Below are 24082 nucleotides of genomic sequence, written 5' to 3' on the forward strand. Positions count from 1 at the left end.
AATAGAATTTTTAAGAATAATTAGATTTTTCAAGAAATTTAATTAAAATTGTATTTAAAATAATTGAAATTCTGCGAAAAGTATTTTTATTTGTGAAAATAATTGAATCCCTAAGAAGAATTTTATTATTTTTGTACATAATTAAATTTCTGCAATGATTTGTAATGTAAAAATAAATAATTTATTGAATAAATGAATGTTTCTTAAAATTGAATTCTCATAAATAATTTTATGAACAAAATTTAAATAATTAAATTCTTTCGACGAATTTTAATAAAAAATTTTAAGAATAATTAGATTTTTTGATAAATTCGATTCAAATAGTATTAAAAATAATTGAATTTATCCGAAAAGTTTTATTATTTGTGAAAATAATTGAATTTATAAAAAGCATTTTATTATTAACGAAAATAATTGAGTCCCTGTAAAATTTTTATTTATTTATGAAAATAATTGAATTATTGCGAAGAAATTTAAAGAAAATTTTTATAAATAATTGAATTCCTGTAAAATTTTTTATTATTTTATGAAAATAATAAAATGTTTGCCAAGAATTTTATTAAAATTTTCGAAAATAATTGAATTTCGGAGAATTTTATTTTTTCTAAAGATAATTGAAATTTTGACAAGAATTTTCTTTTAATTTTGGAACATAATTGAATTTCTGCGAAGAATTTTAGTACTTTTGAAAATTATTGAATTTATGCAATCATTTGTAATTTTATTAAAATTCTCCAAATTATATCGTATACAATTTACGAACTTTTCGTTCTTTTCTCAAACAAATTACGGAGTTTTCGTTTCTTTTTAAAAAAAAAACGGACTTTTGCGGACTTGAAAAAAATTTACGGACCTAATTCGAGCCCTGGTAGGTGGATTTTGTTTAATTTGAAATCTAAAATTATTTAAAAATTAAAGTTGATATTTAAAAATAAAAAAATTTTGTAATTTGCATCTCAAAAAAAAAAAAAAAAAAAATGAATTCAGTGTAAACTTTGATAGTAATAATAATAATAGAAATTAAATAATTATATTTACATTCGTTTAATGATAGAAAAAATTTGAAAATTAATTTTAACTTTTGACAAATTTGCAAATCTCTTCGTATGGAACTCTCTTTAGAATAGTGCCCGTTTTCAGTTCAACGTCAACACAAAAGTCTTCAATTCTCACTTTTTTTACAATAACTATTTCACCGATATTTTTACCCTTAAGCATCATAACTTCACGTCCAATTGCCGGTATCACTGTTTCAAGATGTTCCTGATCAAGTTTCAAAATATGACCCTCGACATTCTCAGGTGAACTAATTTTCACTTTTCCCACGTAAAATAACTGATCAACAATTTCCGTAATAACACCTTTCGCTTTATAATATTTATCGCCAACTTTCTTTGTCATTATTTTAACAACTAAACCATTGCGTAACCAACCTTTTTTTAATTTTTCATTTCTTGAATTTGTCGATGTTGAAGAAGACGATTCTTGTTCGCTTTCACTTTTCACTGATGGAGTTTGTTCTTTTTTTATTAATTTTGAAGAAGTCATTTCATTGTCAATTTCCGTGATTGTTTCGAGTTCTATTGGTTCTTTACGTTTACCGAGAATTCCATTTTTTATTAATGTTGGAGGTAATAATTTTGGTTTTAATTTCATGTTCAATACAAGAGGCTCGTCTTCGGTTCTTATTAATGGTGTTAATTCATCGTTTGTATCGTCGGATAGATTTTGACGACCCGTTACGACTTGTTTTTCAATAAATGCCATCATTCGTTCCTCTTCATTTCGATCCATTTTCTCTTTTTTCGCCTGTTTCTCTTGCGATGCTATTGCCTCTGGATCGCGATCAACGTACGTTATGAACCAACCTGTGGAGGGAAAATATTTTAATTAGTAGATGAAATAAGTTGAAAATAATCCGAAATCTGGATAGAAGTTAAATTAGAGACAAATGATAGACAAAGTTGCCACAAAAGTTTAATTTTTATCCCCTGACTTTTCTCTGATTTCGAGACAAATTTTTGATCTAGTACTTTTAGTAAAAATCCCTGACTAATATTCTACTCTCCCTGACTTCCTTGACCTGTGGCAACCCTGATAAAGAAATAATTTTTTTTTTTCATAAAAAAACGTAGAATAAACCTTTTTCTGTTTCGTCGACGACACATTTTCCAGAACGTCCGAGCCATTTGACAAAACCCGTCAACGTGAGCCACATTGTTGCATTCATGTGAACATGACCCCTGTCAGCAATGTATTCCTGATAGACACGATTGGCGGGCACTCGTTTTGTGCCAAATTGTCGTTTCAATAATTCGAGAAACGTTTCACTAAAATCTTTGGAAAATTGATTAATATATTTATTAGCATTATCGGCAAACAAAAGTAATTGTCGATGATGCGATTCAGACATTGTATGACATTTAAAACCATTCTCGTCGCGACATTGTTTTTGACACATTTCACAATACCAACGTAATTTTTGCAGTCCTTTAGCTTTTATTTTATTTGCAATATATTTCGGTGTACCCACTTCGTGTTTTCCCATTTTTATATATTTTCTTTGCTTTTTGTAAATAAATAAAGAAATATATACGACCTAGGACGTTGTGTTTTGTGTATTCACTATTTTTGAGGTTATGTTTTGTTTTTTTTTTGACAGCCGTTTGTCTGTCGATAATGTAGAAATCGTATAGAAATTACTGAAATTCAAAAATTTTAATAAACTTTTTCGCAGGAATTTTATTATTCTCCTAAATAATATTTTTTAGAGCAATTCAATTATTTTCAATACAATTTTAATAAAATTTCTCGAAAGAATAAAATTATTTTTAAAAATATTATTTCAATTCAATTATTTTCCGGAGTTTTAATAAAAATTCAATTATTTTCAACAATTCTGATAAAATTCTTCAAAACAATTCAATTATTTTTATAAATTGTAAAATTCTTGGCAAGAATTCAATTATTTTCAATACAATTTTATTAAAATTTCTCTAACTGGTCCAATTATTTTTAAAAATTGTAATAAAATTTTTCTAAACAATTCAATTATTCTCAAAAGTTTTTAATAAAATTCTTTGTAAATTTCAATTATTTTCAAAATTTTCAATTATAATTATTTAAAAAAATATCATTATTTTTATGAAATTTATTGAAATTCTTTTTAAATAATGTCATTATTTACAAAAACTCCAATAAAATTGTTTAAAAGAAATGTTTTAATTAATTATTTAAATAATTTTCCTTGGAATAAAATTAAAATTGTATTTAAAATAATTGACTTCCAGCGATAATTTGATTATTTATGAAAATAATTCAATTCTTAAATTGAATTTTATTACAACTTTTTTAAATAATTGAATAATTGAAATTTTCGAAGAAATCGATTAAATTTATTTATTGAAAATAATTGAATTCTTAATAAAATTCAATTACTTTCAAAAATTTCAGTAAAAATTATTTTAAAAAATTCCTTTATTTTCAAGAAAATTTAATTGCATTAATTCGATTATATAAAAAAAACTTTTATTTACATTCTTATACAGAAATCGAAAAAAATAATTTTCTTTCATTTGATTTTCTTCTTTATTTTTTCGCACAATTCAGAAACGTAAGAAATGTCCTTTTTCAAATCATCCTGATGATTCATCCACCTGAGAACATTTTCTAAATTCAAAATAGCGTCCGTCGAGGAAATAATTTCGTTCCTATCATTTTTTGAATTATTAACAACAATTTTCTCCGTTGAATGTGAATTTTTTTTTGTCTTTATTATTGCACTAGTATCACTCTCCTTTTCCTCGTCATCATATTCACTGGAATCGTCATCCAACCATTTGTTCGCGTCATTCTCATTACAATCCTCATAGCCTGGAATTCGTTTTAATAAATTTAATAATTCCGGTTTATCATTTAATTCACTGTCAATTTCCATTTGTTCATCGAACATATCGTTTGTACAAACTTTACGCCACGATTGTATTAATATTAAAGGCGAAACACTTTCCCATGCACTTTTCAATATATGACAAGTGTCCCTTAAATTCCATTGTTTTAAAAATTCACACAAACTCTCACTGTCTGCCTTAATGCCACGTTCTAAAATTTCTTTCAGAAAATTTTGTCGATAGATTAATTTCAATTTTTCAATGATACCTTGATTTGAGGGTAAAACGTCGGATGTTAGATTCATTGGAAGAAGAACTAATTTTACTAAAATTCCACTGAGAGTGAAATTTGTATCGGACACGTAACGACAGGCGGCTGAATCGAGGAGTAAAACAATAGAACCTGATTTACCGTCTTTTTGCTGACGCTTCTTCACTGAGGGGATGAAAATTGTCTTTAACCAATCGGTAAAAACTCCTGTATCAATCCACGAACTTTCTTGTGCTTTATATTTTATTGACAATTTATCCGCTGTTTTTAAACTCCAGGGAATTTTCGAACGTCCAATAATCATTAGAGGAATTTTATGACTTCCGGTTGCATTCGCACTCATGACTAATGTAACTTTTGGTGCATTTTTCTCATAGGCTGTTTTTTTTGGAAATGTCTTCCACCAGAGAATATTTTCATCGCAACTATAAATATTGTCCAGGGGATAATTATCATTTTTTAATGCTTGAGAAAATTTTGTTTGAAATTCACAGGCTGTACCACTATTTATTGAACGTTTCTCATCTTGTCGATGTTGTTTCTTAATACCGCAACGTGTTTTAAAACTTTGTAGCCAACCATTACTTGCTTTAAATGTCTTTGGACCGTTTAATTTCACATTAAATTCGAGTGCCTTCTCTTGTAGCATTTTACCGGGTATTAAATTGCCGAGATAATAATTTTGTTGATACCAAATTTCCATGCATGCGTCAAGACCAATATCACCTTTACGTCCCTGTAGACGTTTTCTTTTTGACATTCCATTAATGTGCTCCTTCTCGAGGCAAAATTTCTCCAATTCACCCTCCATTTTACGAATACGTCCAATCGTCGATTTTGGTATATTATATTCTTTCGCGAGATTTGTCAATGTTGCTCCATTTTTCATTCGTTGTAATATCTCGTATTTTAAACTCAATGGAATCATGTGATTTCGTTTATAAACAACTTTACATTGTTGAGCAAATGCTTGCGGTGTTTTTAATAGATCGTCATTAAATGGTGTGAACGCAACTGTTTGTAAATCCATTTTGATTGAATTTCTGCAAGAAAAAAAAAAGAATTAACATTTTTATTAATAGAAAAATATTTTTATTCATTTTTTTATGTTTTATATTTATAAATAACTTCTCTAACTAAATACAGGCCTCGAATCGACTTTAACGAGCAAAAAAATTGCTTTAGAAGATTCAAAATAGAAAAAAGTCGAAAAAGTCGTTAAGTTTATTTAATTCAGTGTTGTCCCAAAAATTTTATTTTCTATTTCCCTGATTTCTAAATTCAATTAATTAAAACTTGAATAATTTTGTTAAATAAATATTTAAATATACTTTTTATTTCTATTTTCACGGGAAATAAAATTTAGAAAATTTCCTGAAATTTAATAATTCACAAAAATTAAAACTATAACCCTTCCAAAATTCAATTATTTTCTACAATTTTTAACTAAACTTCATCTCTCAATCAATTATCTATATTAATTTTTATCAATTTATTTAAATACAAAAATTCAATTTTTTACAACAATTGAAACTGTCTATTTTTCTTTTTAAAGATATTAAGGTAGAATATTTTTAATAATAAAGAAATTCCTAATATTAATTTTTTAAACATATTTTTAAATAATTAAAAATGTAAAAAAAAATTGAAATTTGGTAAAATCTTTAAAAAAATAATTAAAATTAATGATAAAATCTTTGGAAAATAATTGAAATTTGGTAAAATCTTTTAAATTATTAAAATTTGATAAAATCTTTAAAAAATAATTGAAATTTGGTAAAATCTTTGAACAATAATTGAAAATAATCAAAAAAGTCATAATATCCGAGGCCTGTAAATCAAAAAATTCAGTAAATAAAAATTCGGTAAATGAAAATATTCTGTAAATAAAAAAAATTCAGTAAATAGTAATCTCAACAATAAAAAAAAATATAATAATTACTTTACCTTTTTAATTTTCCTGTCTTGTAATTCTTTGGTATAATTATTAATCTAATTAATTGTAAACCTCATAAGAATGTAGAAATAATTCATTGAAAATTATAGACATAATTTTTGACAATTTCCTCCATTTCTCAGTCCTGTAATTTAAAGAAAAATTAAATAAATAAATTTACAATAGCCAGTGAAATCAAATTGTTCTACAAATGTTGTTTATAATTATTAATTAACCATTAGAGTATAAATATTAATTTAAAGAAAAGAATACTTTTTTATTCCAAACATAACCTCAAAAAATTTGTATATTTATTATTAACTTTTCAGCGCACTCTTCTCAAATTTGATTTAATAAAATTTTCAAAAAATTTCAAGAATGAAATGAATAAAATTACAAAAATTACCATTTACATTATAATCGCTTTTCTGTTATTATTTAATCGTAAAGAAATTTCACTATGAATTTTATACATTTTTATGACACAGTACTCACCGATATTTTATTTGCGGAAATAAATGAAAAGAATAATTAGTATTTATAAAATGAATAAAGTGAACTATTAAACACTACGTTTCCCTTTTATTTATTTTGAAAGAAAATAAAAAACTTAATGACTTTATATATTATATAAAATATGAAATAATTTCTGATGCAGAATGTGCAGAATTAAATAAAAACATTTTTGACATGTCAAGTACTTTTACAATTTACGCATGCGTTAAATAAATCACATGCTCATTGGTTATCTTTTCCGTTTTTTTTTTAATATAAATTTATTGTTTTCTAATAAAAAATGTAAATGTAATAAAACAATAACAAATAAAATAAATTATGAATTAATTTTTAATTTTATGTTTATTAACTAATTACTTATAATAATAAATAATAAATCATGAAGAATTTACATTTTTATTTCTTTTTATATATTATAAAAAGAAATTTATTCATTCTAGATGTTTTTGTTTACAAATTTTAATAATAATTTTCTTGAAAAATAATGTCGAAAATAAGACTTTGCATTGTTTTCTAAACAATCACGTGATCTGTCATTTTTAGAGGTTATGTTGTTTACAAAATTGCGCATTATCGCATTATTCAATATTTTGCATTATATTAATAAGCTTACTTGATAAATAGCTTAATTACATTAATCTAAATGATTTACAATCATATTCCAGTAATAAAAGTAATTAATAATTGCTTTAATTAATTAATTTAAGTGAAAAAACGTTAGTTCCGGGTTTGTCCGCAAGATATAGGTAGATGTCGCCCCAAAAAATGGTGTTTTTTGGTAGTTTTTGAGTTTTCAATGTAATTCGACTTTGTCGAAACTAGCACTCTCATTGGCTAGATTTAAATTTGCGCGGGGACTAGCACAAGCCAATGAGAGCGACCCATGTGGAAACGCGCCTTTAGGCTTTATATTACTCTCATTGGCCTGCTGAATCCCCGCGCAAATTTGAATCTGGCCAATGAGAGGGCTAGTTTAGACGAAGGCGAATTACATGGAAAACACAAAAACTACTAAAATTGGTCATTTTTTGGGGCGACATCTACCTATATCTTGCGGACAAACTCGGAACTAACGTTTTTTTCACTTAAATTAATTAATTAAAGTAGTTAAGGTAGTTAACAATTACTTTTGTTATTTTAATATGCTTAATAATTATTTATTCACTTGTTTGTTTGTTTTTATAAACAATCCCTGTACAAATAAGTAAAAAATCGGAGAAATAAAGAGAAACGAACCTAACCTAAAAATGTCAGCTGTCACAATTGGAGAGTTGCACACAAAGAAAATTGTGTTACAAACATGAGAAGGCTGTGTGAGTGTAGATGCGTATAGATTGTCGTCAGTAGTGAATGTCAAACCAGCGGAAGTAAGCGGAAGAGAAAGAAAAAAATCTTTTGTAGGCGTAATTACGAACAAACAATAGTGGCGAAAATTATTGCTCCAGGAATATTCAGGAACGTGAAACATCATGGAAGTTCTCGATGCAAGTGTTTCAGAGGATCAAAATGATGATCTTCGTGAAAAAGGTTTGTTTACTTTCTCGCATACCTCAACTTCAATAATATCATATGTTCCAATGTGCGTTTTTTCTTTTTTCTTTTTCTCCGTATATAAACAGAAAAATATTTGGATGATTCATAATTTTAATCATTTCACAAATCATACGCGAATGCATTTATATTTTCTCTATTTGTATAATTGTATAAATCGTATAAATGATTTTAAGAAATAAATATAAGAAATCTATTATATTTTATAGGAATAATTTACTAACGCGTCATTTTTGAGAAATTTAATGTTTAATTTATGATTGTCTCACTGTTACGTGATTCATTACCATTTCGAGTTTTGTATTTTTTATAATTTGATTTTCTTTCTTTGAAAAAAAGGAATTTTGTTTTATTTTGGATATTTGTGGATTAATTTTTTTTGTCAAGTGATGCCTAAAGTTTGTTTATATAATTAATTTTTGGTAATAATAATAATATTTAGAAGAAAATTGTGTAGTTTTTTTGTGTATTTTTTCTCAACGAAAAAACATTTTTTCTTTCTTTTTTAGTGGATTATAGAGACAAAACTGGATTGATTCCAGCTGATATTCCTGAAGATGTTAGATCGTGTATTAAAGCAAGATACACTCTCGGATTTCTAGGTTTTTTAGGTTTTGCATTGGTTTATGCAATGAGAGTTAATTTATCAGTTGCAATTGTCTCTATGGTTAATCAAACTGCAATTCCACATTCCGACGATAATGACACAACTGATGTCTGCTCCTTTAACCCAATTACAAATGGTTCAATAATCCCACCACCTGTAAGTATTTCTCTTTTCTACAACAGGGTTGCCACAGGTCAGGGAAGTCTGGGAAAAATCAGGGATTTTTATTAAAAGTTTTTAAATAATTATTAAAAATAATAGGTTTATAGAAGAATTTTAGTTAAAAACACTAAAGAAATTGAATTTTGGAAAAGTTACAAATGACTGCAAAAATTCAATTATTTTCAAAAATTTTAATAAAATTCTTCCAAAGAATTCCATTATTTTAAACAAATTTGATATTCTTTGTTTATTAGAATTTAATAATCATTTGCAATGCATTTTTAATTAAATTTCTTGAAAGAATTAATTTATTTTCAAAAATTGTAATGAAAGATTTAAAAATAATTCAATTATTTGCAAAGAAATTTGAATAAACTTCTTCGTAGAAATTTGAATAATTTTAAATATTACAAATGATTGCAGAATGATTCAATTATTTTCAAAAATTTTAATAAAATTCTTGGCAAAATTTCAATTTTTTTTTTAAATTTTCTTCAATTCAATTATTTTTAATATTTACTGTTTTAATAAAATTTTCCTTAGAATTTAATTATTTAAAAATAATTTTCCACAGAAATTCAATTATTTAGAAATTATTTATAAATTTCTTTGCAATAATTCCATTATTGTCATAAATAATAAAATTTTTTAAGAGGGATTCAATTATTTTTAATACAATTTTAATCAAATTCTTCGAAAAAAGTAAATATTCCTAAAAATTTTATTAAAATTCATAGAAAGAATTCCATTATTTTAAAAATTTCTTGACAAAATTCTTTAAGCGAATTCAATTTTAAATTATGAATTCCTCAATTATTTATTTTCCTTTTTAAATAATTGAATTCTGCTAGAATTTTTTATAATAAAAATTAATTTAAAAATGAATTTTAGTTAAAATTTTAAATTATAATTGAATATTTAAAGTATTATAGCGTGAATTTTAAGAAATAATTGAATTTTTAAAAAGGTTTCAAATTAAAATCTTTGAAAATTTTAATGTTTCATAATTTTTGTAACTAACAATTCTCTAGAATCAATGTTTTTGAAAAAGTTCAATTGAATTTTTTAAAAATTATTTGAAGTTTTTATTTTCTAATATATATTTAATTAAAAAATTTCCGAATAATCGGAATTTCGTAAAATTGAATTGTAAGCAAATGGATTTAAAAATTCGCAAAGAATTTTTTAGAAATTATTAAAAATAATTTATATATATGGGCAATTCTACGTGAGATTTCAGTCGACCTCTTAAAATCGGCCAAAAATATTTTTTTTCTATTCTGTATTGAAAAAAAACAGATACGTATTTTTTTATTATTTTTTTGGAGGCCAAATTTTTGAGTTATGAATTTTCAAAATTTTCGCTTTTTAAATGTAGCTATATTTTTAATGTCAGATAACTCAAAAAATATTGCTTCTTTTCATTTTTTGACAAGAGAAAAAAAATTTTGTTTTTCTTTCTACTTTTGAATAATCATAACAAAAAAATTTTTTTTTCATTTTTTATTAAAAAAATAAAAAAAATTTTTAAACAAATTAATTTTTTTTAACTTTGGGTATGATAAATTTTTAATTTTCTTTTTCTAAAACATACCTGGAAATGATAAGAAGGTTTTGCAAAAAGTTTCAGAGTGGGCCTGACAAGTTTGATGGGTCCAAAAAAAAAATTAAGCTGTCCGTGCAGGTCGCACGCACGTGGCACAATGGGATTTTTTTACAATTTATTATTAAAAATTGTCTAGAGCCTACAAATTTTATCGGATTTTGATTATTATTGAATTTTTAGGCTCTAAACAATTTTTAATAATAAATTGTAAAAAAGTCCCATTGTGCCACGTGCGTGCGACCTGCACAGAGAGCTTAATTATTTTTTTGGACCCATCAAATTTGTCAGGCCCACTCTGAAACTTTTTGCAAAACCTTGTTATCATTTCCAGGTATGTTTTAGAAAAAGAAAATTAAAAATTTATCATACCCAAAGTTAAAAAAAATTAATTTGTTTATAAAATTTTTTTATTTTTTTAATAAAAAATGAAAAAAATTTTTTTTTGTTATGATTATTCAAAAGTAGAGAGAAAAACAAAACTTTTTTTCTCTTGTCAAAAAATGAAAAGAAGCAATATTTTTTGAGTTATCTGACATTAAAAATATATCTTCATTTAAAAAACGAAAATTTTGAAAATTCATAACTCAAAAATTTGGCCTCCAAAAAAATAATAAAAAAATACGTATCTGTTTTTTTTCAATACAGAATAGAAAAAAAATATTTTTGGCCGATTTTAAGAGGTCAACTGAAATCTCACGTGGAATTGCCCATATAGAAGAATTTTAGTTAACAACACTAAAAGCAAATTGATTTTGGAGAAATTACAAACAATTGTAGAAATTCAATTTTTTTCAAAATTTTTTTTAAATTCTCGTCTTAATTTCAATTATCTTTATAAAAATTTTAATTTTCTAAAATTTTCTTATTAAGTAAAGTAAATTTATTAAATTTAAGAAAATAAAAAATAAATTAACAATAGAATTTAATTAGAAATTAATTTAACTAAATAAAAAATTAGAGAAATTTAAAATAAATTAGAAAATAAACTAAATCAAAATAATCTAAATTAATAGTATAAAAGCTAAATTAAACAAATAGTGATATAGTAAAACATTTAACTTGTAATTAGATATATTTTTTGATTTAATAATTTTTTTTTTTGAATATATTTTCAGAGTCCTGGTGAATTTGCTTGGGATGAGAGAACGCAGGGTATAATTTTAGGAGCATTTTTCATTGGATATGTGACGACAAATGTTCCAGGTGGAAGAATGGCGGAGAAAATTGGTGGAAAAGTTGTTTTTGGTTTGGGAGTATTTTTAACCGCGATATTAACAGTCGTTAGTCCATTCGCTGCTTATTGGGGATTATATCCATTTTTAGCCGTTAGAATTGCAGAAGGTTTCACCGAGGTAAAATTTATTAATTTATTATATTTAAATATTTAATATATATATTCTCTGAAAATTTTTGTATAAATAAATTTTAGGGTGTCACTTTTCCTGCAATGCACAGTATGTTGGCTCATTGGGTTCCGCCATTAGAAAGGAGTAAATTTGCCGCAATTGTTTATGCAGGTGGGAAATTTTTATAATAATACTAATTATGGTGTCAATTATATTTGTAATTATATTAATATGTAATTTAATAATCTTATTTAATCATCAGAAAATTTTACGCACACGAAATGCGATTCTTGAGTGAATTCAATTATTTAAAAAGTTTTTAATAAAATTTCTTGAAAGAATTTAACGTATACAATGGTTATTAGTATTATATTGTAATTATAAATATTTGTAAAAATGTTAATAATGAATATGTTTTTAGGATCCAATTTCGGGACAATAATTTCGTTACCATTGAGTGGATGGCTTTGCTCTTTAGAATTTTGGGGAGGTTGGCCACTAGCTTTCTATTTATTCGGTGGTCTTGGAATTGTTTGGTACGTTTTCTGGTTGTTTTTCATTTATGACTCGCCGGCCGTTCATCCACGAATTGATCCCAAAGAAAAGGCTTACATTGAAGCTTGTGTGGAACCCAAGGACGATGTTAGTTTCTCCATAAATTTTCTTTTTTTTCTCATTTGTAATAAATAATAATATGTTAATTTTGAAAACAGGAGGATAATGGAGTGCCTTGGGGTCAAATTTTCACGTCATTACCAGTGTGGGCAATAATGATAACGCAATGCGGACAATCGTGGGCTTTCTACATTCTTCTCACGGAATTGCCAACATTTATGGATCGAATTTTACATATGAATATGCAAAGGGATTTGCTGCTTGCAGCATTGCCGTATTTAACGGCTTGGATAGTGGGCCTAGTGATATCGACTTTCGCCGATGCTTTATTGGCACGACGAAGCATCAGTCCATTGACTTCGTTTAAATTGTGGAATACAATTGGATCATTGGGTCCGAGTCTTAGTTTCATTGGTGTTATTTGGGCAGTTTGCGATCGTTTTGTCGTGATGGTGATGCTCGCCGGTTTGGGTTCACTTTACGGTGCAATTTACGCTGGAAATCAAATGAATCACATTGCCCTGTCGCCGAAATACGCTGGAACACTTTATGGCCTGACAAATGCCGCCGCAAATGTTTGTGGATTCTTGGCGCCTTATATCGTCGGAACAATCGTCGAGGGACATGTGAGTAGAAAATTTATATTTTCTAAATACCAAACTGATTAAATTTAAAATCAAATTTAAATCAATCAAATTTTCTCAAAAAAATATCAACTACTTTTTTTTACGATTTGCTACTTAGATTTTTAAAAAATTCCAATAATTCAAATTCATCTAAAATTAATTACATTTTTTAATATATAATTAATTCATTATTCAAAATAATGGATTTATAGAAGAATTAGTGTTAAAAAGACCCAAAAAAATTGAATTTTGTAAAAGTTACAAATGATTGCATAAATTCAATTATTTTCAAAAGTAAAAAAATTCTTCCCAGAAATTCAATTTATTAAATTAATTTGTTTAAAAATTTTTTTAAAAAGCACTTCAAAATTTCAATTATCTTTCGAAATAACAAAATTCTTTCCCAAAATTCAATTATTTTCAAAAATTTTTTTAAAAATTCTTGGTATAATTTCAATTATTTTCAAAAATTTTCCTCAATTCAGTTATTTTCAATATTTACTATTTTAATAACATTTTCCAAAAGAATTGAATTATTTAAAAAAAATTTTGATAAAATTCTACTCAAACATTTAATTATTTTCATAAATAATAAAAATTTTGCAGGAATTCAATTTTTTAAAAATTTTTTTTGCAATTATTCCATTATTTTTATAAATAATAAAATGGAATTGAAATATTTTCACTAATAATAAAACTCATCGTAGGATTTCAATTATTTTAAATAAAATTTTAATCGAATTTCTCGAAAAATGTCATTATTCTTGGAAATTTTATTAAAATTCGACGAAATAATTCAATTATTTAAAACATTTTTTGATGAAATTCTTTATGAGAATTCAATTTTAAGAAACATTTAATTATTTATTAATTTATTTATTTTTGTAATAATTGAATAGTAAAAGCATTATTGCGTGAATTTTTAAAAATAATTGAATTTTGAAATGGTTTCAAATTAAAATCTTTGAAAACCTGAATTTTTCATATATATGTATTTAACTAACAATTTCCATAACTTTAAACTCCCTAATAATTAAAATGAAAAATTTATTCTCAAACATTTTAGAAAAATTCTTAGAAACAATTTAAAAAATAGTTATTAAAATTCTTTAAAACCATTGAATTATTTTCTAAAATTCAAATATTTTCAATATCTAATATTTTAATAAAATTTCACAAAATAATTCAATTATTTTCAATATTTAATATTTTTAAAAAATTTTACAAAAAAATTCAATTATTTAAAAAAACATTTAATAAAATTCTTCGCTAAAATTCAATTACTTTTAATATTTACAATTTTTATAAAATTTTACAAATAATTAAATTAATTAAAAAAATGTTTAATAAAATTCTTCGCAAAAATTCAATTTTTTTTAAATAATAAAATTTGCACAGAAATCAATTATTTAATAAAATTCGTTGCAAGAATTCAATTATTTTCTTAAATAATAAAATTCTTTCCAAAGGATTTAATTATTTAAAAAAATTTTAATAAAATTCATTTTAAGAATTCAATTATTTTCAAAAACAATAAAATTCTTTGCAGGATTTAATTAATTTTTAATACAATTTTTAATAAATTCTTTAAAAATTCCAATTATTCTTAAAATTTTTAAAAAATTTCTTCGAAAGAATTCAAGTACTTGAAAAAACAATTTATTAAAATTGTTTTCAAGAAATTCAATTATTTTCACAAATAATAAAATTTTTCACAAAAATCAACTATTTAAAAAAAATTTAATAAAATTCGTTGCAAGAAATCAATTATTTAAAAAAAAAATGTAATAAAATTCGTTGCAAGAAATCAATTATTTAAAAAAAAAATGTAATAAAATTCGTTGCAAGAATTCAATTAATTTCTTAAATAATAAAATTTTTTGCAGGATTTAATTAATTTTTAATATTTTAAATGAATTCTCTAAAAAAATTCAATTATTCTTAAAAATTTTGTTACTATATTCTTTGAAAGAATTGAATTATTTTTAAAAAATTTTACAAAATACTTTATAAGAATTTATATTTCAATGAATTTTATTTTGTTACTTTTTAAAATTATTTTTAAATTTAATCGTATTTTCGAAGAATTTGAACTAAAAATTTGGAAAATATTTGAGTTTTAGAAAAATTTATACTACTTTTTGCTAACTATTTTAAATTAATTATCGAGTGCGAAACCTGAAATATTAAAAGAAAGAGATATTAATTTAGTAAATATATTTAATTTTGTAAATATTGAAAAATTGTTGACTATATTTTTCGTAATATTCAGGAGACTTTGGCACGTTGGCACACGGTATTTTGGTTGGCAGCCGGAATAAATATGGGAGCGAGTTGCTTTTATCTTCTCTTCGCCTCAGCGAGCGAACAACCATGGAGCCGAGGTCGTAGATGATGACCAAATTCCAGTAGACAAACACTCATTGTGGAGAATGGTTTGCCGCTCGATCGTCTAGCTCTCAGTACCTTTTAGCAAAATTGAAATGAAAGAAAGTCTCAATTGAATTTTTCCGAAAAAACACATTTACTTTCTCAAAATTAAAAAAAATCCAATTGAGACTTTACTTTCACTTATTTCTTTCTTCTTTTCTTTTTTCAATTCTTTTTTCTTCTCTGTCTCTCGAAGAAAAAGAAAAAAATTTAGCACAAACAAATTTTATTTCCCCCCCAAAAAACCATTGATTTCTCTATATACATATTTACAAAAATCTTTGGACACTGAGATTTTTATTTTTAAGACATTCCAATCTTACTTTACACAATTAGTATTTACAAATGACATAAATACCAAATTTATGATATTTTAAACTAGAAAAATCAAGACGTGCAATGCGTTTTGAAAAATTGCTTATCTGTGATCAGTTATTTATGAAAAGAGATTTTCCAAAAAATTTATCTGGTGCTTTAAAATGTGAAATAGAAGAAAAGATAATATTTACACTGCAATAAGCTTTCATGACAATTTTTTTCTCGACATTACACTCTAAAATAAAAATTATTTTCTTTTAAAAAAAAAAAATTTCGTGACAATTTTTAATTTTTTCAAAAAAGAAAATATAAACATTTAAAAAAAAATACAAGAAAATAATTTTCCTGGACTAATGTAATTTGAAGACTTTTTGCTTTTGTAAAAATTCACATTTAAGAAACAAAGAAAAAGAGAAAAAGACCTTGAAAATATTCATCGAGGCCTTGTGTTTTATTAAAAAGCATTTATATAGAAAAGTCTATTGTTAGAATTTCATATCAGAAAAATGTATTTGACTAAAGCAAGAAGCTTTCTTCCGTTTTACTTTACAATGTCGATAATAATAATAATATTAATAATATTAATAATAATTATAATAATCCAAAAAAGCCTGAGTGTTCGATGTTATGGAAAATAAAAATTAAGAGACTAACGAGAAATGGAAATAGAAAATATTTAGAGGATAATGTGAAATTCTCAGGTGTTCGTACAAAGTTTCCTGCAAAATATTATATTAAAGTGGAATTGTAGAAAGAAAAACGAAATAATTTTTCATCTTCGAAAGAATAGTAATTAGATTTTGCAAAATTTCATCATTTTTACATTTTTTCAACTGCAGTTACCAAAAAAAGATAGATATTAAACGTTAATTAAATTTTATTGTAAATGTTTATTTCTCTTTAAAAAAAAATGATGAACTATTGCGAATAATATTAATTGCGAAAAATAATAATTCTTTCGAAGAACAATATGTAAATGTATTTTATTATTTGTTAATTATTATGTAATTTTCTAACTGTATTCTCATTAATGAATTCAGTGAATAATCACTAGAGAATAATTGTATAATTATATATAAGCTGATATTTTTCCTTAGCATTATTTTTATTCCTTTTTTATAAACTAAAAATTTTATTTCTTTTTCATAAACTAAAAATTTTATTTTTCTTAAATAAAATAAGAAATAAAAATCCAAACTGAAAAAATTATAAATAAAAATTTAAAGGGAAGAATTTATAAATAAAAATTTGAATAAAAAACTTTAATGAAAAGAATTTTACAGTAAAAACGAAATTATTTTGCAGTGAGTGTATAATTATACAATTATATGTACCAAAAGACAATTACTAAGAAATTTATAATAATTACATAATATTATACATATTAATATAAATATATATTAAAAATTATAATATAAAAATTTTTTGAACAGAATATTATAATCAAAAAATATTGTGAAGGTGCAATGATGATAAAAGAGTAGCCGATCTTGTTGGAAACATAAGTTTTCCATATGTAGACAAAATTTTATAGTTAATTTCTAGTATTTTAATGTTAATTTTAAGCCTAATTCTTCGTTCTTCTTAATTTTGTTTTCGCACAAATTATCATAAGATTCGAAAATAATTTTTTTATTTTCTATTTTATTCAATATTAATTGTTTTACTTACAAAATTAATTTCTAGCTAGATTAGCAATAATTTTTATTTTTTTGAAAAAGTTTTTTTACAAAAATTAAAGATTATTTTTTTAATTCAGATTTTATTTTAAAGTTTATTTTCTTTATTTGGAAATTGGATAAATAATGATTAAAGAGATTTTAAAATTATTTTAAAAAATTCAAATCGCAGTTTGAAAAAAAAGGAAAATTATAAAATCCCTTAGGGAAATTGTGAAATAAAAAACAGGATAATTTTTTACAATAATAGAAAAAAATAGTATTGAATATAAACGATACACAAACAGTATTAAATTGTAAGTATTCGCTGATATTTTTAATTATTCGTGAGAAATATGCAGGAATAAATAAAAAAATCTTTCGCGAAAATTATATAAAAGCAGAATTTTATTTCCATCCTTATTACCTACATTTTTTCTTATTGAATATATATATATAAGTATTTAATGAAAAATGTTTTTTTTTCTTTCACAAATTTTTAATAAAAAAAATTTTCTTGTATATATTTTTCTTTACTTTTTCTTTCTTTCATTGTGATAAATCTTTTTAAAAAAAGTACTTCTTTCTGATGTTTTTAAAATTAAAAAAGTATTCTTTCTCGTCGGTAATTAGTATATATTGTAAAAAATTAATATTACGTGGAATTTAAATCTTCCTTCTTTTTTGCAGTCAATTCAAAAATCATGTCTCTCATTCGACTAAAGTCTGTCACTTCGGATTTGTATTTTTGAATTATCTCTTCTTTTTCTTTAATAATTACTTGCAATCTATTGCATTGTACTGATAATTGTTGCATTTCCTGTTTTAATGCGTTCTTGTCCTCTTGTAACGAGGTGATCTCCACATTTTTCTCCTCTATTATCTGTGAAAAAAAATAAAAAAATATTTAAGTTTTTACATTTTTCATATTATGTGTTCGAGGTTGGCACAAAAATTTAATTTTGTTTCTCCCTGATTTCCAGACAAAATTTTGACTATTTCTATGGTTTTAAAATGATTCAAAAGCATAAATACATAGTTTTATTTAATATAAATATTTAATCATTATTATTTTTCCATAGGAATTAAAATTTTCTAAAGTTTCAAATTCGAAACTATATGAAATTCAACAAGTATTGAGAATACTATTGTAAAACAGAAAAAAATCGATCACTCCGAGTTATTTATTCATGTTTTGTAATAATTAAAATTTACCGAGTGACAAAATTTTAATTTTCTAGAATATTTAAATAAAATTCTACTTTAAATCAATTAATTTTCATAATTTTTGAAAATAAAAACTTTAAACAATTAATAAAAAAATTCAAATACACTTTTTCAAAAACATTAATTCTACAGAATTGTTATAGTTAAGAGTATGAAAAAATCAGATTCTCCAAGATTTTAATTTGCAACCTCTTTAAAATTAAATTATTTTTAAAAATTAATGAAAACATTTTTAAACAATTGAATTCTTTAGAAGAATTTTAATGAAATTTTCAGTTTTCACAAATAATTGTATTTTATGAAGGATTTATTTAAAATTGTATTAAAAATAATTGAAATTAAATTAAATTAATTTAATAATTGAATTTCTAAAAAAATATAATTATTTATACGCATTTGGGGATTTCAGCATTCGAGGAATTGAGTTTTCGAGGTTTTGAGAATTCGGGGAGTTGAACTTTCGAGGTTTTCGGCATATGGGGAGTTTAGTTTTCGAGGTTTTCTTGGAAAATTTGTATTACTTATGAAAATAATTAAATGTTTGCATAGATTTTTATAATATTTTTGGTAAATATTTGAATTCTTTTGGAACATTTTATTAAAATAGTAAATATTAAAAATAATTGAGGGGCTGGATGCTTTTATGTGTTACGCGCCATGTTAAGTGAATTGCGCGTAACACATTATAGCATCCAGACCCTCAATTGAATTGAGGAAAATTTTTTAAAATATTTGAAATTTCGCCAAGAATTTTATTAAAATTTTTGAAAATAATTTAAGTTTAATGTGAAAATTATGAAGTTTTTGGATAATTTTTACCTGTTCCTTTTTCGATAGTCCTTCCTGCGTTTTATTAACCAATTTCGACATTTCATGATTTTTAGTACTTAATTCCTGTGATTTTTTCTCCATTGTTGCATAATCTATTTCTAGTTTTAACACTTTTTTCGTAAATACTTCAATTTTTTCTTTACAACTATTTAATTCCTCTTTTTGTTCTCTTACGATTGTTTCGTATTTTGCTATTTGCGCTGATTTTTCGGAAACAATTTTCTTTAAACTTTCACTATCCTAGAAAGAAAAAAATTCAAATTTAACGATTTTTCGAAGTAATATTTTTTTGTTTTTCGATTTTCATTTTTATTAATACTTAATATTTTGGATTTTTGTTTTTGAAAAAGAAAAAAAAGGTAAATATAAGAAGGAAATGGGTGATTTTTACCTTATTGTGAACGAAATAAGCTCGTTTACTTTCTTTCTCGATTTCCTCTATTTTCGCGGAGAAAAGAGATTTTTCTTTTTGTAAACATTCCAATGATTGTTGGGAACGAAAGAGTAATTGGTGTAATTTTCTCGATTCGGCGATAACTTGCGCCAATTGATGTTGAAGACTGGTGACACGATTGTTTGCCGCTTCCAAACTCGCTTGATTTGATCTTTCTGCGTTTCGAATTGCCGCCAACTGTCAAATGAAAATAATTATACAAAAATATTAAATTTTGTGTAAACAGATTTTGCTTGTTTGAAAAAATTAAATTCTATTAATAAAAATGCCTTGTATTCGTAGAGTTCGATAACAGCTGAAGTTGTAACGTCATTCACTTTATTTTCAACGTGAGCTTTATTTAATTTATCAATGCAAACATTGAGACGTTCCTCTTGAACGTGTGACATAAATGGCATCATTTCCATTCCTGAATAGTGTCCAGAATATTTATTTCTATTTTCACTCGATTTATTCATTTCGCCACGAACAAGTACCAAAGATTCTATTTCGCCCATGCAATGAGCTACTGTTGTGAGACTGCAATAAATAAAACACATTTCAAGTAATAAAAAATTACCAAAAAACAAAAAATTAATCGATATAAAAATTTATTTCGAAAAATAGATGTTTATTGATTAAATTTACAGAGAAAGGTCTTTAACATTCAAAAATTAAGAAGAAGTTGAAATTTAATTTAAAAACTTAATTTAAAAACTTTTGTAATAAAAAGAATTTTATTACAATTATTGAAAATAATTGAATTCTCCATAAAATTCAATTATTTTCAAATTTCTTTATAAATATAAATAAAGAACGATTATTAATATAAATTTGTAATTTTAAAATCTTTTGGGGAAAAAATAGAATTAGAAGAAAACTCTCACCACTCTTGAGGGAAGCATACAGTTGCTGGCAATTGCAGCACTTTTTGCTTCACTTCCTCGTCACCGGTGAATAAAGCCATTGCCATTGTCATGTGGATCTGTTTTTTTCGCATCAACTCCGAATATAATGTTAACCAGTCGGAATTTGTTTGCGCCATTTCGGAAGTCAAAGCCAAAGCATGAACATAAAATGTCGTCGACTGATTCTAAAAAAAAGACGAAAAATAAATAAAACAAAAAAAAACAAATACTGTAAACTAAAAATAAATCGAATAAAATGAATGAAATTGAAAATTGTCTCGTAAAATACGAATAATTTGAAAATTCATAATTCCTTACCGGAGAAATATTATCCGGATAATCTGGGCTCATATCACGATCCTCGTCATTAAGAATACCTTTTAATAATTTTCTCATTGTTTGATCGGTGAATGATTGAAAAACTTTTCCTCTTAAATTATCGATTTTCACAATTTCTTGCAATAATTGCATTAATTCATTGAGACGAGCAATTTTCTCGGAACTTGGTTCCAAACTTTGTTCCTCATCATAAGAATTAACGATCAACATTAAAATTGAAATATCCAATTCCGATAGAACATCCGTTATTGTTTTTGTTCGACGCGAATCAATTACAATTGTTCTTATCAGTGAAAGAGCTTTCGAACAAACCTGAAAAAAAATTAAATTGAATATTAAAATAACAATTAAATGAACGATTTTTTCTAACTAACAGAAAAATTAAAAAAAGACAAAAAGTTCGTAAATACTTTAAAAATAAACGGAATTAATTTAAAATTGACGTACTTGCTCCATGGGAACGTATGAGGTGGCACATTTTATACAAGAAGGATACAAAGAAATTAAATTTGTTATTTTCAATTTCACCAATGACTGAAGAAAGTCCATCATTAAAGCCACACATTCTGGATCACAGTCATTTTCTAAAGTTGCTAAAATCGCGGCCACGTCCCTTTGATAACTGTAAAAAATAAAAACTGTAAAAAAATCTCCTGGAATTAATATAATAATAATAAATATTGAAATTAAATTTTTCATATTGAATTAATAAGGAAAAATTTAAGATCCAAAAATTAAATATTATTTTTTTATACAATAAAATAAAAAATTTTCCTTACTGAGAGTATGATAATAAAATTAAACGGGAATGTTCACTCTTTTGGCGAACATCTTCAAAGAAGTCAACGATATGTCTCAAAAGTAAAACATCACGTTTCTCAAGAGCCTGAATGATACTTTTAAAAGTCGTGAGAGTAAAATCAAGAATTGATTTCTCTGATAATTCAGTATTTATGTGCTCGAGAATTATCAATAGTTTACAACATTGAACACGTGTATTGATATTGAGACTTTGGTGTTTTAATAAAATTCGAACAAACATTTTTGAATCAATTGTTCTCATTAATGTGTAAACGGCTGGTAAATTTTTATAACAAAGATTCGTTAAAACACCAAGCGAAAGGGCGAGTACTTCCTCTTCCGTCGACTGTGTCACCCATTGTGTTAATGTTGTTATTAAATATGGTAAATGAGTCTCTTGCCATGAAATCTTTATACCATAAGTTAATTCCTGAAGGAGTTTTAATGCTCTTATTCTTTTTTCCGCTGTTAAATTCTGGGCCTTAAAAAGAAAAAATTTCATTTTTACTTGAAGAAAATAAATGTATTTAAATACTATCAGACTTCGTACTCAATAATTTGTTTTAAAAAAAGTAGCTTTAAGATTAAAAAAAAGTATCAAAAAGTAGCATTAAGACTGGAAAAGTAGTAAAAAAATAGCTACTATCGAAAAATTAAATTTGTTGACTAAAAAACTTATTTTAGACAATTCACAAAATTCATAAAAATTTCATTATGTATTTCTCTGACATTTTCCTGATTTCCATAAAAAATATTCTTTTTTTTTTTTAAATTTCTAACTAAAAGTTTGGAAAATAATTGAAGTTTAAAAGAATTTAGATTTGAAGCTTAAAAACTAAATAAATAAGTATTTATCTACTTAGTGAACAAAAATTTGAAGATTTGAATAATTTATCTTTTTAATAATTTTTTTGAGAAATTTATTTGTCAAAGAATTCAAAATAGTAGAGGAGTGCGAAGCCTGAATAAAATAAATGAGAGAATTTTGTTTTTAAAATAGAAAGAAAGAAAAATACCTCGAGTAATCTGGTCAAAATTGGTGCAAATTTATAAGTGTGTGTGAGAGCTTGTCGAGCGGCTGTATTTCGACAGGCTGTTTGCAAAACATCAACGGCACTCCAAATTAAAGTTGTTTTTGATCCTAAAGTATTCATCAATTCATGCAAACTGACGTAAAAATCGGCAGCTATGCAACTTCCTGGATCAAATATACTCAAGTCTATTGACGCACTTATCATCTGTAAATTATTATTTTTTGTTTAGTTACAAATTTGATATTTATATTCCATTTTTTTTTTATTTTTCCTTATAAATAAAATGCAAAACACAAAAACTTACTGCAAGATTCATTTGAAGCGCTGAAGCAGTTGCCTCACTTTGATGTTTTGAGTAATCATTGACAGCATTAATAAGTGCTCTGATATGTTGATGCTTCTCCATTTTTCTTGGTTATATAAGTTTTTCTCTTTAAAAACACACACTATTCTCTATATGAAATAAAGTATAAACTAAAAACAGAAAATAATTTCCACTTTGAGGTTGGAGAAGAATTTCACGATTTATTTCCAGGATTATTTGTCTCAAAGAAAATTTTATACTCACCAATATTTTAAAAACAAGAAAAATTATAAAAACTCCGTCACTCGACACTACAAAATTGTGAAATTGTTCGGTGCTTAAATTGAATAAATAATAAAACAACAATTGTTCAAAATGCGCAAACTGTCACTTTAACCTCCATTTTTAAAAAACAACTTGTTGACTTTTGAATTCACCAATCGGGAGACAATCTTTTTTGCACATGTGCAAGCAGAAATGCGCGAATTACAAATTTTTTTGTTATTGATAATATTTATTTTTCTTTCAATTGCAGTTTTTAAATTTTATCCTATTCTTTGTTTTATAATTATTATTATGCTTTATTTCTGAAATTTAGTAAGCTTATTAATATAATGCAAAATATTGAATAATGCGATAATGCGTAATTTTGTAAACAACATAACCTCTAAAA

The 24082-nt window shown here is 24.5% G+C and overlaps 4 protein-coding genes across 5 annotated transcripts; 1 reads left to right on the top strand and 3 right to left on the bottom strand.

Moving 5' to 3' along the window:
* Positions 1-700: 700 nt before the first annotated feature.
* Positions 701-2647, bottom strand: LOC122505558 (DNA/RNA-binding protein KIN17). Its single transcript, XM_043617264.1, has 2 exons — positions 2143-2647; positions 701-1868 (listed from the first exon to the last, which is right to left on the bottom strand). Exons 1-2 carry the CDS (start codon positions 2546-2548, stop codon positions 1075-1077), a joined length of 1200 nt encoding a protein of 399 aa, XP_043473199.1. The 5' UTR covers positions 2549-2647; the 3' UTR covers positions 701-1074.
* Positions 2648-3506: 859 nt separating this feature from the next.
* LOC122505448 (jerky protein homolog-like) lies at positions 3507-7245 on the bottom strand. Of its 2 annotated transcripts, none has more exons than XM_043617062.1 (3): positions 7227-7245; positions 6109-6242; positions 3507-5204 (listed from the first exon to the last, which is right to left on the bottom strand). In XM_043617062.1, the coding sequence occupies exon 3, from the start codon at positions 5189-5191 to the stop codon at positions 3572-3574; it is 1620 nt and encodes a 539-aa protein (XP_043472997.1). In that variant the 5' UTR covers positions 5192-5204; positions 6109-6242; positions 7227-7245; the 3' UTR covers positions 3507-3571. The 2 variants fall into 2 exon arrangements, with proteins under 2 accessions (XP_043472997.1, XP_043472996.1); XM_043617061.1 differs by lacking the exon at positions 7227-7245 and adding an exon at positions 6593-6791.
* Positions 7246-7876: 631 nt separating this feature from the next.
* On the top strand, positions 7877-16970 carry LOC122505449 (sialin). The gene is made up of 7 exons (XM_043617063.1): positions 7877-8140; positions 8674-8927; positions 11655-11891; positions 11969-12056; positions 12307-12527; positions 12599-13126; positions 15399-16970. Exons 1-7 carry the CDS (start codon positions 8083-8085, stop codon positions 15519-15521), a joined length of 1509 nt encoding a protein of 502 aa, XP_043472998.1. The 5' UTR covers positions 7877-8082; the 3' UTR covers positions 15522-16970.
* A 1094-nt stretch (positions 16971-18064) lies between these two features.
* LOC122505450 (protein CIP2A homolog) lies at positions 18065-23830 on the bottom strand. The gene is made up of 11 exons (XM_043617064.1): positions 23674-23830; positions 23410-23579; positions 23088-23309; positions 22050-22552; positions 21718-21892; positions 21250-21582; positions 20911-21116; positions 20314-20563; positions 19982-20221; positions 19579-19830; positions 18065-18415 (listed from the first exon to the last, which is right to left on the bottom strand). Exons 2-11 carry the CDS (start codon positions 23509-23511, stop codon positions 18188-18190), a joined length of 2511 nt encoding a protein of 836 aa, XP_043472999.1. The 5' UTR covers positions 23512-23579; positions 23674-23830; the 3' UTR covers positions 18065-18187.
* Positions 23831-24082: the final 252 nt, after the last annotated feature.

This window comes from Leptopilina heterotoma, unplaced genomic scaffold (genome assembly GCF_015476425.1).
Source record: "Leptopilina heterotoma isolate Lh14 unplaced genomic scaffold, ASM1547642v1 Lhet_36, whole genome shotgun sequence".
NCBI classification, from domain to species: domain Eukaryota; kingdom Metazoa; phylum Arthropoda; class Insecta; order Hymenoptera; family Figitidae; genus Leptopilina; species Leptopilina heterotoma.

What these genes read in the sequence shown, in the direction of transcription:
- LOC122505558 (XM_043617264.1), bottom strand. Translation starts at nt 2,548, where the DNA reads ATGGGAAAACACGAAGTGGGTACACCGAAATATATTGCAAATAAAATA. An exon ending in CGTCGACGAAACAGAAAAAG is followed by an intron (nt 1,869 to 2,142) that starts GTTTATTCTACG and finishes TTCCCTCCACAG; the next exon opens with GTTGGTTCATAACGTACGTT.
- LOC122505448 (XM_043617062.1), bottom strand. Translation starts at nt 5,191, where the DNA reads ATGGATTTACAAACAGTTGCGTTCACACCATTTAATGACGATCTATTA.
- LOC122505449 (XM_043617063.1), top strand. Translation starts at nt 8,083, where the DNA reads ATGGAAGTTCTCGATGCAAGTGTTTCAGAGGATCAAAATGATGATCTT. An exon ending in TGATGATCTTCGTGAAAAAG is followed by an intron (nt 8,141 to 8,673) that starts GTTTGTTTACTT and finishes TTTCTTTTTTAG; the next exon opens with TGGATTATAGAGACAAAACT. An exon ending in GAACAATCGTCGAGGGACAT is followed by an intron (nt 13,127 to 15,398) that starts GTGAGTAGAAAA and finishes CGTAATATTCAG; the next exon opens with GAGACTTTGGCACGTTGGCA.
- LOC122505450 (XM_043617064.1), bottom strand. Translation starts at nt 23,511, where the DNA reads ATGGAGAAGCATCAACATATCAGAGCACTTATTAATGCTGTCAATGAT. An exon ending in TTTTGACCAGATTACTCGAG is followed by an intron (nt 22,553 to 23,087) that starts GTATTTTTCTTT and finishes TTTCTTTTTAAG; the next exon opens with GCCCAGAATTTAACAGCGGA. An exon ending in ATCCGGATAATATTTCTCCG is followed by an intron (nt 21,117 to 21,249) that starts GTAAGGAATTAT and finishes TCTTTTTTTTAG; the next exon opens with AATCAGTCGACGACATTTTA.